Below are 14,163 nucleotides of genomic sequence, written 5' to 3' on the forward strand. Positions count from 1 at the left end.
GATACACTCCTGTAAATATTATCACACTGAGGTTTCTTTAGCGAAGAGGACATTTTTACATAAAAACTGCCCAAAAATTCAGATACAAAGATGATAAAATATGTAATAAAAAGATTTTTGGAAATAAATATTGTATGATAAAAGTTCCTTCTCAACACTTTAACATTTCACCATATATTTTGTGTTCATACAACCTGTTAATTATTCTTGTATAATGCATGTACTGTAGTGAGCAGGTCTTTATCAAATAATTTCATATGTGTGGTTGTTTGGCAAGCTAACAGAGGGGAGTATTCCACAAAGAATGGTTATTTAGTTAGCGAGATGACTTGAACCCAATGTTTAAGATTGTACAATTGACATGTTTTGTTTTTTAGCTCCTCTTAGCTCTGTCTACGGGACAGACTTTACTTGCTAAACTCAGAAATAGCCCTCGACCCTATAGTACACTATGTATGAGTTATGTAATACGTTATGAAATGTTAGTTTCCTTAACCAAATAGCGTAGTATATTCAAATTCCAAAATTGGTACACGAGACAGAATTTAAAACAGTAATCTATCAGGAAAAATATGAACAGTTTGTGTGTAGGGGCTAAAAGTACGCTCTATGTAGCTTGGGAGTAGCAGACGGGTGGGGGGGTGAGCTTCTGGCAAGTTCGAGAAGAGTTGGCCTTTAAAAATAATAGCCAGCTGAACAACAACTCTGGTTGGTGATTGGTTGAATGCAAAGCGATGTAACAACGAACAAGTATCTGATTGGCTGCAGTTAAATGATTGGCAGTTATTCTGTCCTTTAGCCCCTCCCTCTGTAGCATTACCCTTCTGGAAAATTCGGTTCAGTCAGATTCCAGAGAAGACGTCCGTTGGTGAGCTGCAGCTGTTCGTCTCTCTCAGCCTATCGCGAGAAAACAGCGTTTATCTTGGGGTTTTCGAGAATTTCCAGAGTTTTACGAGGTATATTTGTCGTGTTTTTGAAGTAATTACTGTTTTTAATGCTTTGTTTCATGTTTTGGTTTCGATTCGTTTGACTAGAGTAGTTCTGCACTAACGCTACACTAGCTAACGATAACATATGACTGTTTACTAATGATGTTTTTGGTTTTTTAATGTTCTCTAAGGCTATAATATCGTCTTATTCCAACCATTCAGTTCACATTAAATGACTCGGCGTTTAATCTAAGCGATTTCTACCTTAACAGCATTTAAGGTGGAACGGGAAACGGGAACAACCCTCGAATACAAATAGATTTCATCACAATTTAAACGTTAATAATTAAACTACTGTCTAACGTATACTAACGATAAATTTGGTTTATGTTGGACAACTAACGCTAGTTCCATGAAAAATGTTGGTAGAGGGTTAAAAGTACCGTTAACGAGAGTAGGTTACTGGTCTAAAGGGGGGATTCAAGTGTAATTTTTTTTAATTCTCTGCTCATTTTTAACAATCGTGAATTTAGATGAGTCATTTATTCAGAGTGGCTGTTGTGAAACTGGGATTGCATTATGTAGCGATAGCGCTCTGAAAAACAAGTATAACGTGGTCTAGTTGGTTTAATGTCATCACCGTTCAGGAAAATTGATCCTAGATGAATGCAGTTCACACAGGTATTCTACGTTTGATGAAATCTCCGATGATTTAATTAGTGTGAGGTGTGAGATGCTCAGGCCAGGGGTTTTTCCATTGTTTGTTGTTACGCAAACAGACTGCGGTGGGGGGAGGGAATGTTACATAAGCGGACTGTTTTGTTAGAGCTCTGCTAGAACATTCCCCACCGCCCTGCAGTCCTTCAGCGGAACACCGTGCTTTTTCGATTGGTGTATTGTTATTTTAAATAATAGTCAATGCCTGTAACTAATATTTCCACATCTTTCTCTGAATATTTACATTTTCTTGATTTTACAAATAATGGTTATTTGTAGGTCACAGTTGTTTTGTTACGCACTAGAACAGGTTTGTTGCTGGGTGAAATAATATAAGCATAAGTGTGTATTAAATTTAATGTTATATATAGTGTTATAGTGTAAATTCTTTGCTAATACGTTTTTTCCTAAATAAGTAGGTTTGGGGAAATTTTAACAATCTATACCTTCCACAGGTTTAACAATGAAGACCGAGGACGGCAACCAGGCCCAAAAGGCTCGCATCAGCGAGGGAATGAGGCTGATTTTCGACCAGGAGACCAACTCCTCTCGCTCAAGCAGCCGCAGTAGCAGCCGGGACAGTTCGTACTCCAGCAATCAGAGCAGCTGCTCCTCCTATGGGTCTCATGGGTCACGTCGACGTCACAGGCGACATCGGCGCAGGTCCCGCTCATCTCCGTCCTCCTCCTCCTCATCGTCGTCATCTTCTTCCTCCGACAGTGACTCGCGATCCCGCTCACGTTCCCGCTCTCACCCAAGATGCCACCGCGCTTCTGACCGATCCCGCTGTTACCACCACCACCAACGCCGCTACCGGGCTCGCTCTCGCTCACGCAGCCCCTCTCCCTATCGCCACCGGGAATCCCGGCACAGGGCACACTCTCGCTCCAGCAGCCGCTCTTCTTCACGTGGCCGCTACTCCAAACGCTGGCGCAGGTCCCGATCCCGATCCTCCAGCCACAGGAGGGTGGGGGGCATGTTTGTGGGGCGGTACAGGTGCAGGTTCTCACCCTCACCCAGGAGGAGGTACAGAGACTACAGGAGTAGGTCGAGGTCTCCCGAGCGCTCTTCTGTTCGACTGAGTCGGAAAGGTAGATATTTTCAGAAAAGGGTGGATTCATTTGGTTTTTTTTTTTGGTAAACTATTGCTTTAGTTGAACAAATGGTCGCCAGCCCTTCTTCTAGAGAGAGATCAGATGATTACTCCACTTGATTTACTGGGCCATTAAAGCAAAATTCTTTATATAACTATATCTCCAGGACAAGGGTTGGTGACCATACTCAGGAACACAGAATTTAACAGATTTTCCTCTCTGTCCTCCAACAGAAAAAATGAATCTCCTCAACATTGCTAAAGAGAACGCAGCGAGACTTCTCGGCGTCCAGAACCTGGAGTTGCCCAAGAGTGTGAAGACTTTGGAAGAGCGAGAGAGGAAACCAGAGCGTAAGCCTGAAGAACGGGTGAGAGCAGAGCCGGAGACACTGAGGAGACCTGAGCAGGTGAGCGTTAGATAGATGCATCTCCTCTACGATTTATAAGAACCTTTGTCAAAGAGGTACTTGACTTGAATAAATAGAACAGATTTTCAGATTTATTTTAGCATGTGGTTTAGTTGCATGCTCGTTGTGAGGATGTTTAAACTTTGAAAGTAGTGTAATGTTGCTGTGTATAACCCAACCCGGGTCATCGTGTAAATTATCTCCTCAGACGTGATTGTTTTTGGCTGATGGATTTAATGGAAGCGTGATGAAGGCAAAAATATAGACCACCAACAGCTACATACTGTCATGACGGGAGTAGGTAATGGTAAAAACATGAGTATGTACAAGTGTGTGTGTGTGTGTGAGAGAATGTGTGTGTGTATGCACCCCTGTGCGTACAAGAGAGAGTAACACTTTTATTTTTACCTTCCTCAATGTCTTCAGGAGCGCTTCAACTGCTTTGTTTCTGTATCATTTCTGTTCCTGTAGATCACATGACAGTGGTCTGCACTCCTCCACCCTTTGGAATGGGAGAAAGAGGGGGAAACTTTTGAGTGACAAGAAGGTTTTAAATCTTGTGTTGCATAAAGGTCAAGTAACTTCAGTGCAAATGTTACTAGTGCTAGACTTTCTCCACAATATTTTTAACACACAGTAAACTACTGTAACTTGTAACACAGCGTTTCACTTGTTTTCACACACTCTTTAGGCTTTTAATGGTAATCCATACATCTTTCACAAGGATAGCTACAGGAATTTGATCATGTTTCTTTGCTGTTGAATTGGGTGCGTTGTTATTCACCAGAATCCGTGTGTCTGAAGGAACTCAGGCGTACAGACTGGCTTTTATTGACCCTTAAATCAGAAGAGCAGCCTCACGTTTACCAAAGACACGTCTGCGCTCCGAGCGCTGGATGGGGTTTGGAAAAATTACTTTCACGCATCTTCATCATTCTACTCAGAGAAGGATTTTTGACCTCATTTTCTTTTGCTTTATCATTTATTACTTTATGCCTTTTGTATTGATATCATTCCTCTGTCAACATCACAAACTGTTGATGGAGTTAGAAACCAGAACAGTGTCAGACTCAGGGCCACCTTTAAGTCGGCCTGTTCCCATGTATCTTTGTGCATGTAGAGAAGGATAGAGTGAGATGTCGTGTGCGTGTGGAGCATCAAGAGGTTGATCTAACTTCCCTCCTCTCCCTGTCTCTGTAGGTCCAAGACGTGGCAAATGAAGACGACAAGGAAGATGCTAAAATGTCTCCAACGAGAAAACCAATCAACTTCAGCATAAACGTAAGTCTTTAGACACAGAATTATGTTTATAAACATCAATAATACACTGTGTTCCTGTCCTTTCCACTAATCAATCAATAATTATTCTCCTCCCTCAGAACACAGTGGCCAAGCCCTCGAGCAGCCCGACTTTCCATGTGGCGGAGAGTAAGGTAACATCCAGAGCAGACAGCGTGGGGAACAGGAAGCCATACGGACAGTGGGTCCCTATCAAGAAATCCTCTCCTAACAAACACTGACCCTCCCTCCATCTCTGGGCGGAACCTTTATGGACTCTGTAAATACTGTAAATAGTCTGTACAGAGGGAAACGGGGAGGGGGTGTGATGTTTGTTTCATCCGACGTGTTTTCTTTCAGATGTAAAGTGATTTTGTTGGAGGAAGACAAGAGGATTGCAAACAGGTGGGAGTTAGTGTTGTATAGTGTTGTTTTTTGTGGTTAACAAGACATTCCTGAATAAAAAATAAAATCTGACAGTCGAAGTGTTTGAGTCTTTGTGTTGAGTCTTTATTTATAAACCCAAGAGTGCAGACCCTTCGTTCATCATTGTTCGAATACTCTACATGGAGATGAAGCAGTAATGGAACTGGAAAGGAATGTACTGCAATATGAGGAGAAGAAAACATTAAGTAGTGGATACTAACTGAACTCTTTCTGTCTTGATGAATACAGTTGGCCCAGGGATTGTCTTGGGTTTTTGTTTTTTAAAAAACGATATTTGCTTTATTTTATCTAAAGGGTCTTAAGCTAAACACAACTCTGAAGCTGTTTCAACTGACGTTGAGCGATGATAAATATTCAATGATGGTCAGACCAAAGATAAACTGGTAAAACCATAAGAGAGAAACCATTGTCTTTTAGAGGGCTGTGGTAGAGCAGTCTTTTGATCAGTTTCCTCAGAAAATTGAAAGCACCACTTAGCCTTCCATTATCGTGCAAGTGAATCTGAGGACTGCTCCCCAAAGCCAGATATCTCAGTGACCCAAATAAGTTAAACGTTTTGGGACGGGGGCTATCCCTCGGCTCTTATTGGACAAGCTGGCCTACTGAGGACTTCCATTTTTGTTTTAAATGACACATTTTAGCATTCAATCGTATTTGTAAGTACTTTGGGCAACACTGGTGCTGCAGGGAGTGTTACAGTCACAGCTTCAGGGACCTGGGGTTGTGGGTTCAAACCCCACCTTGGGTCAGCTGGGAAGAGTGGTGTGTTCTCCATGTGTCTGCATGGGTTTCCTTCAGGTGCACCAGTTTCCACCCAGGATCTAAACGTAAGTTTCCGCAGGTGAGAGTGACTGGGTGAGTGTTTTAATTGTCCAAGGGTGTGATTGGATGGGTGAGTATGTGATGCCCTGTGGACTGGCACCCTCCCCACGGTGTGTCCCTGTCTTTTGCAGGAGGATTTTGAGTAGACTGAGCTGGATAATGCAGTTACAGACTGGATGGATTCATTTTATTACTTGGGCACCAAAGGTTTTTGAACACATTCTACATTTCCTTTGAAACCAAGGCTGTTTAGTGCTGTAACACCAGCTTTATACTAAACTTTGGAACATTGGTATGAGGTTTTGATGGCATTTTAAGTCAGGCACAAATCTCCAACTCACCTCAAAGTTTCGTGATGGATCACTCAGGAGAACACAGTTCTGCAGCGCCACAGCCCTCAGTAAATGTACTAGGGATTGTGATTATGACCAGATGTGAATCGCTAGGGGGCGACACTGCTCTACAAATGAAACGCAAGAAGTCTCTAGAAAACTCCACGAGAACAAAGAATTTTATAATGATACTTGTTTTAATAAAAATCTAATTAATAAAACACCAAAAAAACAGCCCTGTAAGGTGGAAAATATAAGCAAAAGCCTTGATATACGAGTTGTTTAAAGTAAATTACAATATAAACATCACAAATTCAACTGCCTAAAGTGGTGACTGTTTGCAGAAACCGCATTCGATGATGCTTTATTTAAGAAGAGTCAATGGTGCTTCAGGAAATGTTGGTGCCACACAACTCCAGGGTCTCAGGATCCTGAGGTGGACCTTTGGGTCCCTGTGAGGAGTGTGGTGTGTTCCTCCACCATACCCAATGTCAAGCCTCAATTAGAAAGGAACAAAGCCCATCAGAACGAGCCTGTGCCTTCTGGACGAGCTGGAGCTGTGTTTTGGTGTTTGGGATCTACAGCAAATCATCTACCATCAACACCTCAGCACTTAGACCTGTGGCTGAATGCAATTAAATCCTCACAGCAATGTTGCAACATCTAGTGTTAAGTGTTTTAAGTAGACCTGAGGTTTTACTGCAGCAGAGATGTTTGGACATGTATCGTACGATCCTCTGCCAGCGATGGAGGTTTACACCACCCATGAACAGAATCGTAACAGTGCGTTCTGTTCTGTTTCCCATGAAACTGAGGTATACAAAGGTTATTGAATGTTGGTGTAATGAACTAATGGTATGTTGAAGCTGGCCCATTGAAGCCAGTGGCACAGCGGTAAGGCCCTAACCCCGTGGTGGTGTGACGGTGATGCCACTGCTGCACAGCTCTAGGGCCTGGGGTTAAGGCCTTACCTCGGGTTACAGTCCGTGTGGAGTTTGGTGTGTTTTGGTCAGTATTCTCCTGTTTGGTTCAAGCCTGGATGGATTGGGAGGGTTGCTACCGGAGTTAAACCTGGGCCAGTTGGACTGTGTGGATTGTATTAGTCACTAAGGCCACTAGGTTCCAGGCTGGGATTTTAAAATGTCCGGCCGGTATGACTCTATGCCTGACCAGTGAGGTGCATTAGCAGTTGCAGTCATACCCTGAGTGTGGATTCTATTTGTGGATTTTAACATGTCCTCACCCACTTGCCCTCGGGGGAATCCCTGACGCCATCTTAAGGGTTGTTCCATTACTCTGTGTGTTGAAGTGTGTTAAATCTGCCCTCAGAGGGGCCTGGGAACAAGTCAAAAACTGACGTCTGTTTCAGAAGCAGAACGTCTGAAAGAATTAATTGCGGCAGTTTTCATGGCAATGTTGAAAAGTGTAAGCTGAAATATAAAAAAACCTTCACAGAAGAAAACAAAATACATTGCTGTACTGTCACTGTCCAATAAAAACATGTATCTCAATGTTTGTCGATGTTTAATTACTACATCACTTCAACGCATCAGCAGTCCTTCACATCGTGTAAAAACATCACGAGGAACGGACCAATAGAAATGCTCCAAAATCTTTTTACATTGACTTCAATTGAAAGTTAAGAAGATGTTTTCTTTCGACTGTTTTGGGAGGAGATACGTGTTTGTTATTTGACAACGACGATATACATTTTATACCGTGATCACTCAGTGAAATCTCCATCTTTTACTCGACATCACAGCGTAGAGTCAGACGCAAAATTAACGTGAGAAATCACCAAGTAGCTGAATTCAGCGGGATGCTTGTTTGCGTTTGCGGTGAGTCCCCACTTAAGTTCCGTAGGTGTGCGTACGTCCGAATGGTCAGTGGAAGTGGGTGAGGGCAAGTGAAATTCAGAATTGGAAACAGGCTTGGATCCCGGGTCCATATCCACATTAAAGAGCTCTGCTGGGTGACCCCTCACAGTGGCGGCCAAACATGGATGACATTTTGTTACGGTTGCACCTTTTGAGGGAAGGAAATATCGCAGGCAGCAAGTGAACAGCCAGCTCTGGAATTTGATGTTTGAAGCAGGAGAAACGGGTGAGTGTAAGGGTCTGAGCCACTTTGACTGTGACCACTCTTTACAGGTCATATCATCTCCAAAATAACAGACTGTGTCGCCCTTATTCCACAAAAACAGGAATCAGGAATGTCCCTTGGCTCTTTTCCAGTTGGACAGGCTTACATCTGGACTTAGTTGTTATCTCTCGAATCCGAGAAATCTTCCTTGATTTAACCCCCCCCTGGGGTTAGTACGTATCGTAAGTGGTCTGAGAGAGGACCATACGTGAACTAGAGACAGGGTCATGGGCGCTCAAGGCTCACTGCACGTGGGGAGCGAAGGGGTCGCCGCATCCCCATCCAGAGCCAGCTGGACTGCTCTGACACCTTTCTACAGTAGCTTCTCTGTGGGATCACACCAGGCGGGCTATGAATGTATGAGAGTCCTATTCCTTTAATAGCCCATTGGTTTGATGAAGTGCACATGTGAGGGGCCCATCTGCATCTGCTTCACATAACTTCATTGTTAGTAGCTGCTTAAAATTCACAACTGTTTTTTTTTGTGGCTTCAAAAGTGGCTTTGTTTTAAACTCATAAACACCCAGTGTCATGTGATTCCCGGATCACCGTGTACTTGTCAGGATTACGCCTATGTCAAGCTGTCAGGGCGCGTGAATGTATGCTGTTTGTTATTGAGATGTGGAGACGTGATGTGTCAGATGTGCAGCTCATGCACTTGCGGTCTTAATGCGGTAACTCTAACAGGTTCCCTCTGATGTTTGGCGGTGTTAATTAATGGTGTTGTTCTAATATGAAGCCAATGCAATAAATACATCACCCAGTAGTTGTGAATGTGTCAGACTGAAGCTCTGGGTTTGGCAGGTGTGCAGCGTTTTAACTCGCCTTTGTTCTTTCCTCACAAGCTGTTCCCTCACACACTGGCTTCCACGCAGGGAACGGACGCGTGCATGTTCATGCAGATGTTCCAGGAGTTGGCAGGGAGCAGCCAGTCAGTGGAGCCAGTGGAGGACAGTGACAGGCCTATGGCATTCACTTCAATCAATGTTTGGGTTTCTTTTTCCACGTGTTCTTTCTTCATTTGCATTCACAAAGCGCAAGAACTTCCCGAGCGCTGGAGACCAACCCCAGACTTATTTATGAGCCCAGCAACAGATGGAAGCACAAGCACAATCGCATTGAGGAATCAGAGTCCATTTCTCTGTCTCCTGTTCCACACCCAGATAAGATCGGAACATGCCGTCTGTCTTGGAGTCAGAGGTAAACCACATCGCACAGGCGTTAGAAGCTTCCACAACATCGCTGACAGACGCGGAAATCTCGCCTGTGAAGCTGTGGATAGTGACTTGTGAGTAAAAGAACAGTCCGTGGTCACAGCCACTGCCCACGTGAACATTCTGTGCGATTTTGTGGTAAAGGAACATGCCACTAATCTGTCGGAGATGGACTTGTTTCAGCAGAAGAGGTAAAGAAGGAATGTCATTGCAGGATTTCACAGGTTGATGGGTACATTTGAGTATCTCTGTCTCCAATTTTCTATTATTAGACTTATAGTCGTCTCCGATTCCATTTGCCAGCAAGGCTCCCCCGATCTCACACATAGACCTTTCACACCAATGTTCAACTGGTTCGGTTCCAGTCCACAAACCTAATTTGGAACAGTTTTCCAAAAACAAATTGGCTTGAGAACCAGAAATTTGTTCTCAGCTGCACCCAACGAAGAGTATGTTCCCCAACGTCAACTGTGCTGACATCTGTGGGCGCGACGAGATGAAGACGCTCCAGAAAGAGCTCAGAGCCTCAAATAAAGTTATTGTGCAGTGGAGCTGGACGGGTTGTTTACAGAGTGTTGTAGAAATAAACAAATGCAAATAAAACATGGACATGCTCCACTTGGGGCAGTATTCAGAGCAACACAAAGTGCATTTGCTACTTTTCTCCACTGTTCTCATGCTCCTCGGGACGGCCCAGAACAGTCAGAGCCGCTGGCGCTCAATTCAGCTAACACCTGTGGGACTGAGTAACCCCAGAGCTGGTGGAAACAGGCCGGTTCGCTGAATAGTCCCAGGTTTCCAAGAATCCTGAACAGAACTGGTTCAACCAGAAATCTAGTTTTAAACGGAACAGTTTAATGAACAGTTTTCTGAGAAGAAGGCAAACATCCCAGATCTGTGCTAGCCAATAGAAAGAAATGGGAGGAGTCTGGAGGGCCATTCTATCCACATATTCTCCTGCCCTCAGACGTCTCAGGAGGATTAATTAAGGACTGAACTCACAATCTTCTTATGACTGACGGCTAAGGCGGGGAAAGCTGCTGGTGTAACATTTGTTAATGTGTTTGATGGCACTCAGCCGTAAGAGGGTTAGTGAGGTCAGGTGCTGCTGTGGGTTGATGAGTTTTGAGTCACACACACTCCTTCCGCTCACCTCAGAGGTATTAGCTGGTGTTCTCCAGACCTTTGGGCATGGACCCCCTAGGTTCATGTGCAGATACTCCACAGCATGTCATTTTGCTTCTTGTTTTTCTATATGGTCATAAACACAGTGTGCGGACACCTGGACGTATTTGTCCACAATTATTGCACTTTAAAGGGATACTGCGTACGATTAGACATTTTTGCTCCTGGGCTCCCCCTACAGTTGTGTCTTAAAATCAAGGAAGAGGTCGTTGCTTTAAATGAATTAAATTTACTAAACACTACAGTGTGTTCAGCGTTTGGAGATGTGTTAGTGTGTGTGTGTGTGTGTGTGTGTGTGTTTATAACTACTTTTACTGTGTGGTTCTGTAAACACAGGCCATGTTTATGTGGCAGTAAAGAACCTGTAGAATATGACTTTGTTGTCCTTGTTATTGATGTTCAGGTTAAAGCAGGTAAAACTGTTAAAGTCCTCATTAGTCTTTGTCCATAGTCTCACCTGTCTGAAGAGTTAAAGGCACAAAAGTAACTTTGCTGAGTGTGTGGGGCGAGAATGTGTGCTGCCTGGTGCCAAAAATTCAGCTGCCTCTCCAATGGACTTTCCTTTTAAGAAAAAACGGATTCTCTGAACGAAAACCAGCACTGGGTACGAAAGGAAGAGGTCCAGGAGAGGTTTTATGGCCGTGTTTGTCAAACACTCACTGAAAAATAGGCTACAAGTACAGTGCATTCAAAAATTGATTCATTGTCTGTAAGCGCTTATCCAGTTCAGGGCAGCGGTGGGTCCGGAGCCTACCCAGAATCACTGGATGCAAGGCAGGAACACACCCTGGAGGGGGCGCCAGTCCTTCAGAGGGCAACACACACTCACACATTTGAGGAAACCCACGCGGACACAGGGAGAACACACCACACTCCTCACAGACAGCCACCCGGAGGAAACCCACGCAGACACAGGGAGAACACACCACACTCCTCTAGGTCTATTTCTCCTCCCAGGTGCAGTACAGAGAAGCTCCATGGCACAGTTCACAAGGTTCACCAGCTCATATTAATCAATATTACTGCTGTTTCTGATTAAAGTAAATTTGAAAGGTGGTGTATTTTAAACAGATTTGTTACCTACCAAAATAAGGTGTTCAGCACCTGTTCCTTTAAATGATAATGAGCCGCTCTCTGTTCACCCCGACCCCGAGTGCACAGCAGTGAGGAGCGAGGAGCAGAAGCTCTGGTTTTTACCAGTTTTCGCTCTGTTCTCTTTGTTTTCCGTTCTTGTTTTCTCCGTTTTACTCAGTGCTCTTATTTCTCCGCGCTTGTTGTGTCTGTTTTGCTGCATTTAACCTCGTCTTTGCGCTCTCACATAGACATGCAAGGCAATTGACGTCAGAAGAGGAGCAGAATCAGAACGGCTCATTTTATCCTGCTTTCAGACGTAGGTAGACAACAAAAAGAAATGCCTGGGTGGCCTTGTTTCACAGTTTCCAGGCTCCAGATCCCCACATGAATGCACGTAGAAACAGATTTGTCCCCTTTAAAGGCCACTGTGCCTTGTGTTTTTCTCAGTGTCGCTGATATAATGTGAGGGACACTGTGATTGTTGGAAATGGTTTATTTCTTTTCATTACGATCACAAGGTTTACCTCTTGTCAGGTCTCCGGGGCACAGAGGAGGTTAGTTTGAATAGTGTTAGTTACGCGAGTCAAAGCTAACATTCACACAGTGTTCCCAGCTGAGAGTTTTATTTTCAGTCAATAAAATATTTTTAAGAGGAATTGATGAAGCCCATTGTAAGGCCTCAGCTGCGTGGACTCAGGCACTGCTTTCAACCACAGCGATCAAACCCTGCCCTGTTTCCCCTGGCCTCTCTTCATCACTGAGAGATATTTATGAGGACTTTGAGTGCCTCCACTCTCCCTGGCCTCGCGAACCCCACACCACCTCAGGCCCAGGCTCAGCGGTTACTGATAACATACTGCTATTTTTTCTAATTTAATGGATAAGGGAATGCTTTATAAACAACCCCCCCCACACCTCCCCACACACACACACACACACACACACACACACACACACACACACACCAGGCATAATATTATGACCACCTCCGTGTTTTTACTTTTATTTTGCATTCTCTCAGCTGCACTGACGACACAGGAGCACTTTGTAGTTCTTCAATCACAGACTGTAGTCCAACTGTTGCTCTGCATACTTCCACCCTGTTCTTAAATATTCAGGACCCCCACAGAGCTGTGTCCACTCTAAGAGACACTCCTCCCTCGTTGGTCCACCTTGTAGATGTAGAGTGGACACAGCTCTGTGGGGGTCCTGAATATTTAAGAACAGGGTGGAACAGGGGGAAATGGGGATAACAAAGTATGCAGAGCAACAAATGGACTCCAATCTGTAACTGTAGAACTACAAAGTGCTCCTGTGTAAGAGAAAGGTCAGTGAGTGTAGAACAGGTGATGATAATGTTACGGCTGATCAGTGTGTATTTAATTTTCTTAAATGACAATTTATTATATACTTTTTTGAACAGTTGAAACTGAAAATGCAAAATGTATGTAAATGCAAACATTTTTAGAATATTTTTAGAAAGACTGAATACAACAGCATATAATATATATTCAATGTTTATTAGACACAGGGAGAACACACCACACTCCTCACTGACAGTCACTCGGAGGAAACCCACGCAGACACAGAGAGAACACACCACACTCCTCACAGACAATCACCCGGAGGAAACCCACGCAGACACAGAGAGAACACACCACACTCCTCACAGACAGTCACCCGGAGGAAACCCACGCAGACACAGGGAGAACACACCACACTCCTCACAGACAGTCACCCGGAGCGGGACTTGAACCCACAACCTCCAGGACCCTGGAGCTGTGACAGAGACACTACCAGTTGCTCCACCGTGCTATCAGTCACAAAATATATTTTATTAAAAATTATATTTATTGTTTTTTAAGGCAATATTTAATCATATGATAAAGTATTTATCTATTTATGGATTTGGTCTGTAATTCAAACATGAAGCACTGGGGTGTTGTTTTTGGAGCGCTGTGAAGACACCACTCTCAGATACAGCCCCCCCCACAAACACACAGCAATAAACACATCCTCTGGCCCCTATTTTCTCTCAGGCCTGCAGTTAGCCATAGGGAGATTCCACAATCCCTAAATGTGGAACGTCCTGGCAAAGCCACAGAAGAATCCTGACACATCCTCACATCGCACAGAGAAAAGAGAGAAGGAGGGGGAAAAAAGGGAGAAGAAAAAAAAAAACGGCCGCATGTTTACAGACGCGCATAAAAGAGCCCATTGTTCTGGACACACAAGACGCCTTTTGAATTTGGCTTGAGAAAAATGTTACGAGTCTCCCCTCACAGGCAAACACCATTTGATGTCTAATTAGTTGTCCCTAATGCCACGGATGCCAGGCAGCTATTTGAGCCCGTCACATGAGTGTAATCTCCTCTCACAGGCGCCTGTCCCAGCGCCGGGATCCGTCCGTACCACTCCAGCTATCCTTCACCGTTTAAGGGCCCTGCGAAGTTAAACACCTTCAGAAAACCCATCCGTCTATCCGTCTACACCCTGTCCCTGTCCAGCCGCACAAACCCCGGA

The 14,163-nt window shown here is 44.2% G+C and overlaps 1 protein-coding gene across 1 annotated transcript; it reads left to right on the forward strand.

Moving 5' to 3' along the window:
• Window positions 1-831: 831 nt before the first annotated feature.
• On the forward strand, window positions 832-4,906 carry rsrp1 (arginine/serine-rich protein 1). Its single transcript, XM_066679715.1, has 5 exons — window positions 832-956; window positions 2,102-2,737; window positions 2,974-3,146; window positions 4,347-4,427; window positions 4,526-4,906. The coding sequence occupies exons 2-5, from the start codon at window positions 2,110-2,112 to the stop codon at window positions 4,664-4,666; spliced, it is 1,023 nt and encodes a 340-aa protein (XP_066535812.1). The 5' UTR covers window positions 832-956; window positions 2,102-2,109; the 3' UTR covers window positions 4,667-4,906.
• The last annotated feature ends 9,257 nt before the right edge of the window (window positions 4,907-14,163 follow it).

The sequence above is a fragment of the Hoplias malabaricus genome, chromosome 8 (assembly GCF_029633855.1).
Source record: "Hoplias malabaricus isolate fHopMal1 chromosome 8, fHopMal1.hap1, whole genome shotgun sequence".
Classification (NCBI taxonomy): domain Eukaryota; kingdom Metazoa; phylum Chordata; class Actinopteri; order Characiformes; family Erythrinidae; genus Hoplias; species Hoplias malabaricus.

Excerpts from the sequence above, each read along its gene's own strand:
- rsrp1 (XM_066679715.1), top strand. The coding sequence starts at position 2,110 with ATGAAGACCGAGGACGGCAACCAGGCCCAAAAGGCTCGCATCAGCGAG. Across the intron at positions 2,738-2,973 it reads TGTTCGACTGAGTCGGAAAG|AAAAAATGAATCTCCTCAAC; the intron begins GTAGATATTTTC and ends GTCCTCCAACAG. Across the intron at positions 4,428-4,525 it reads CAATCAACTTCAGCATAAAC|AACACAGTGGCCAAGCCCTC; the intron begins GTAAGTCTTTAG and ends CTCCTCCCTCAG.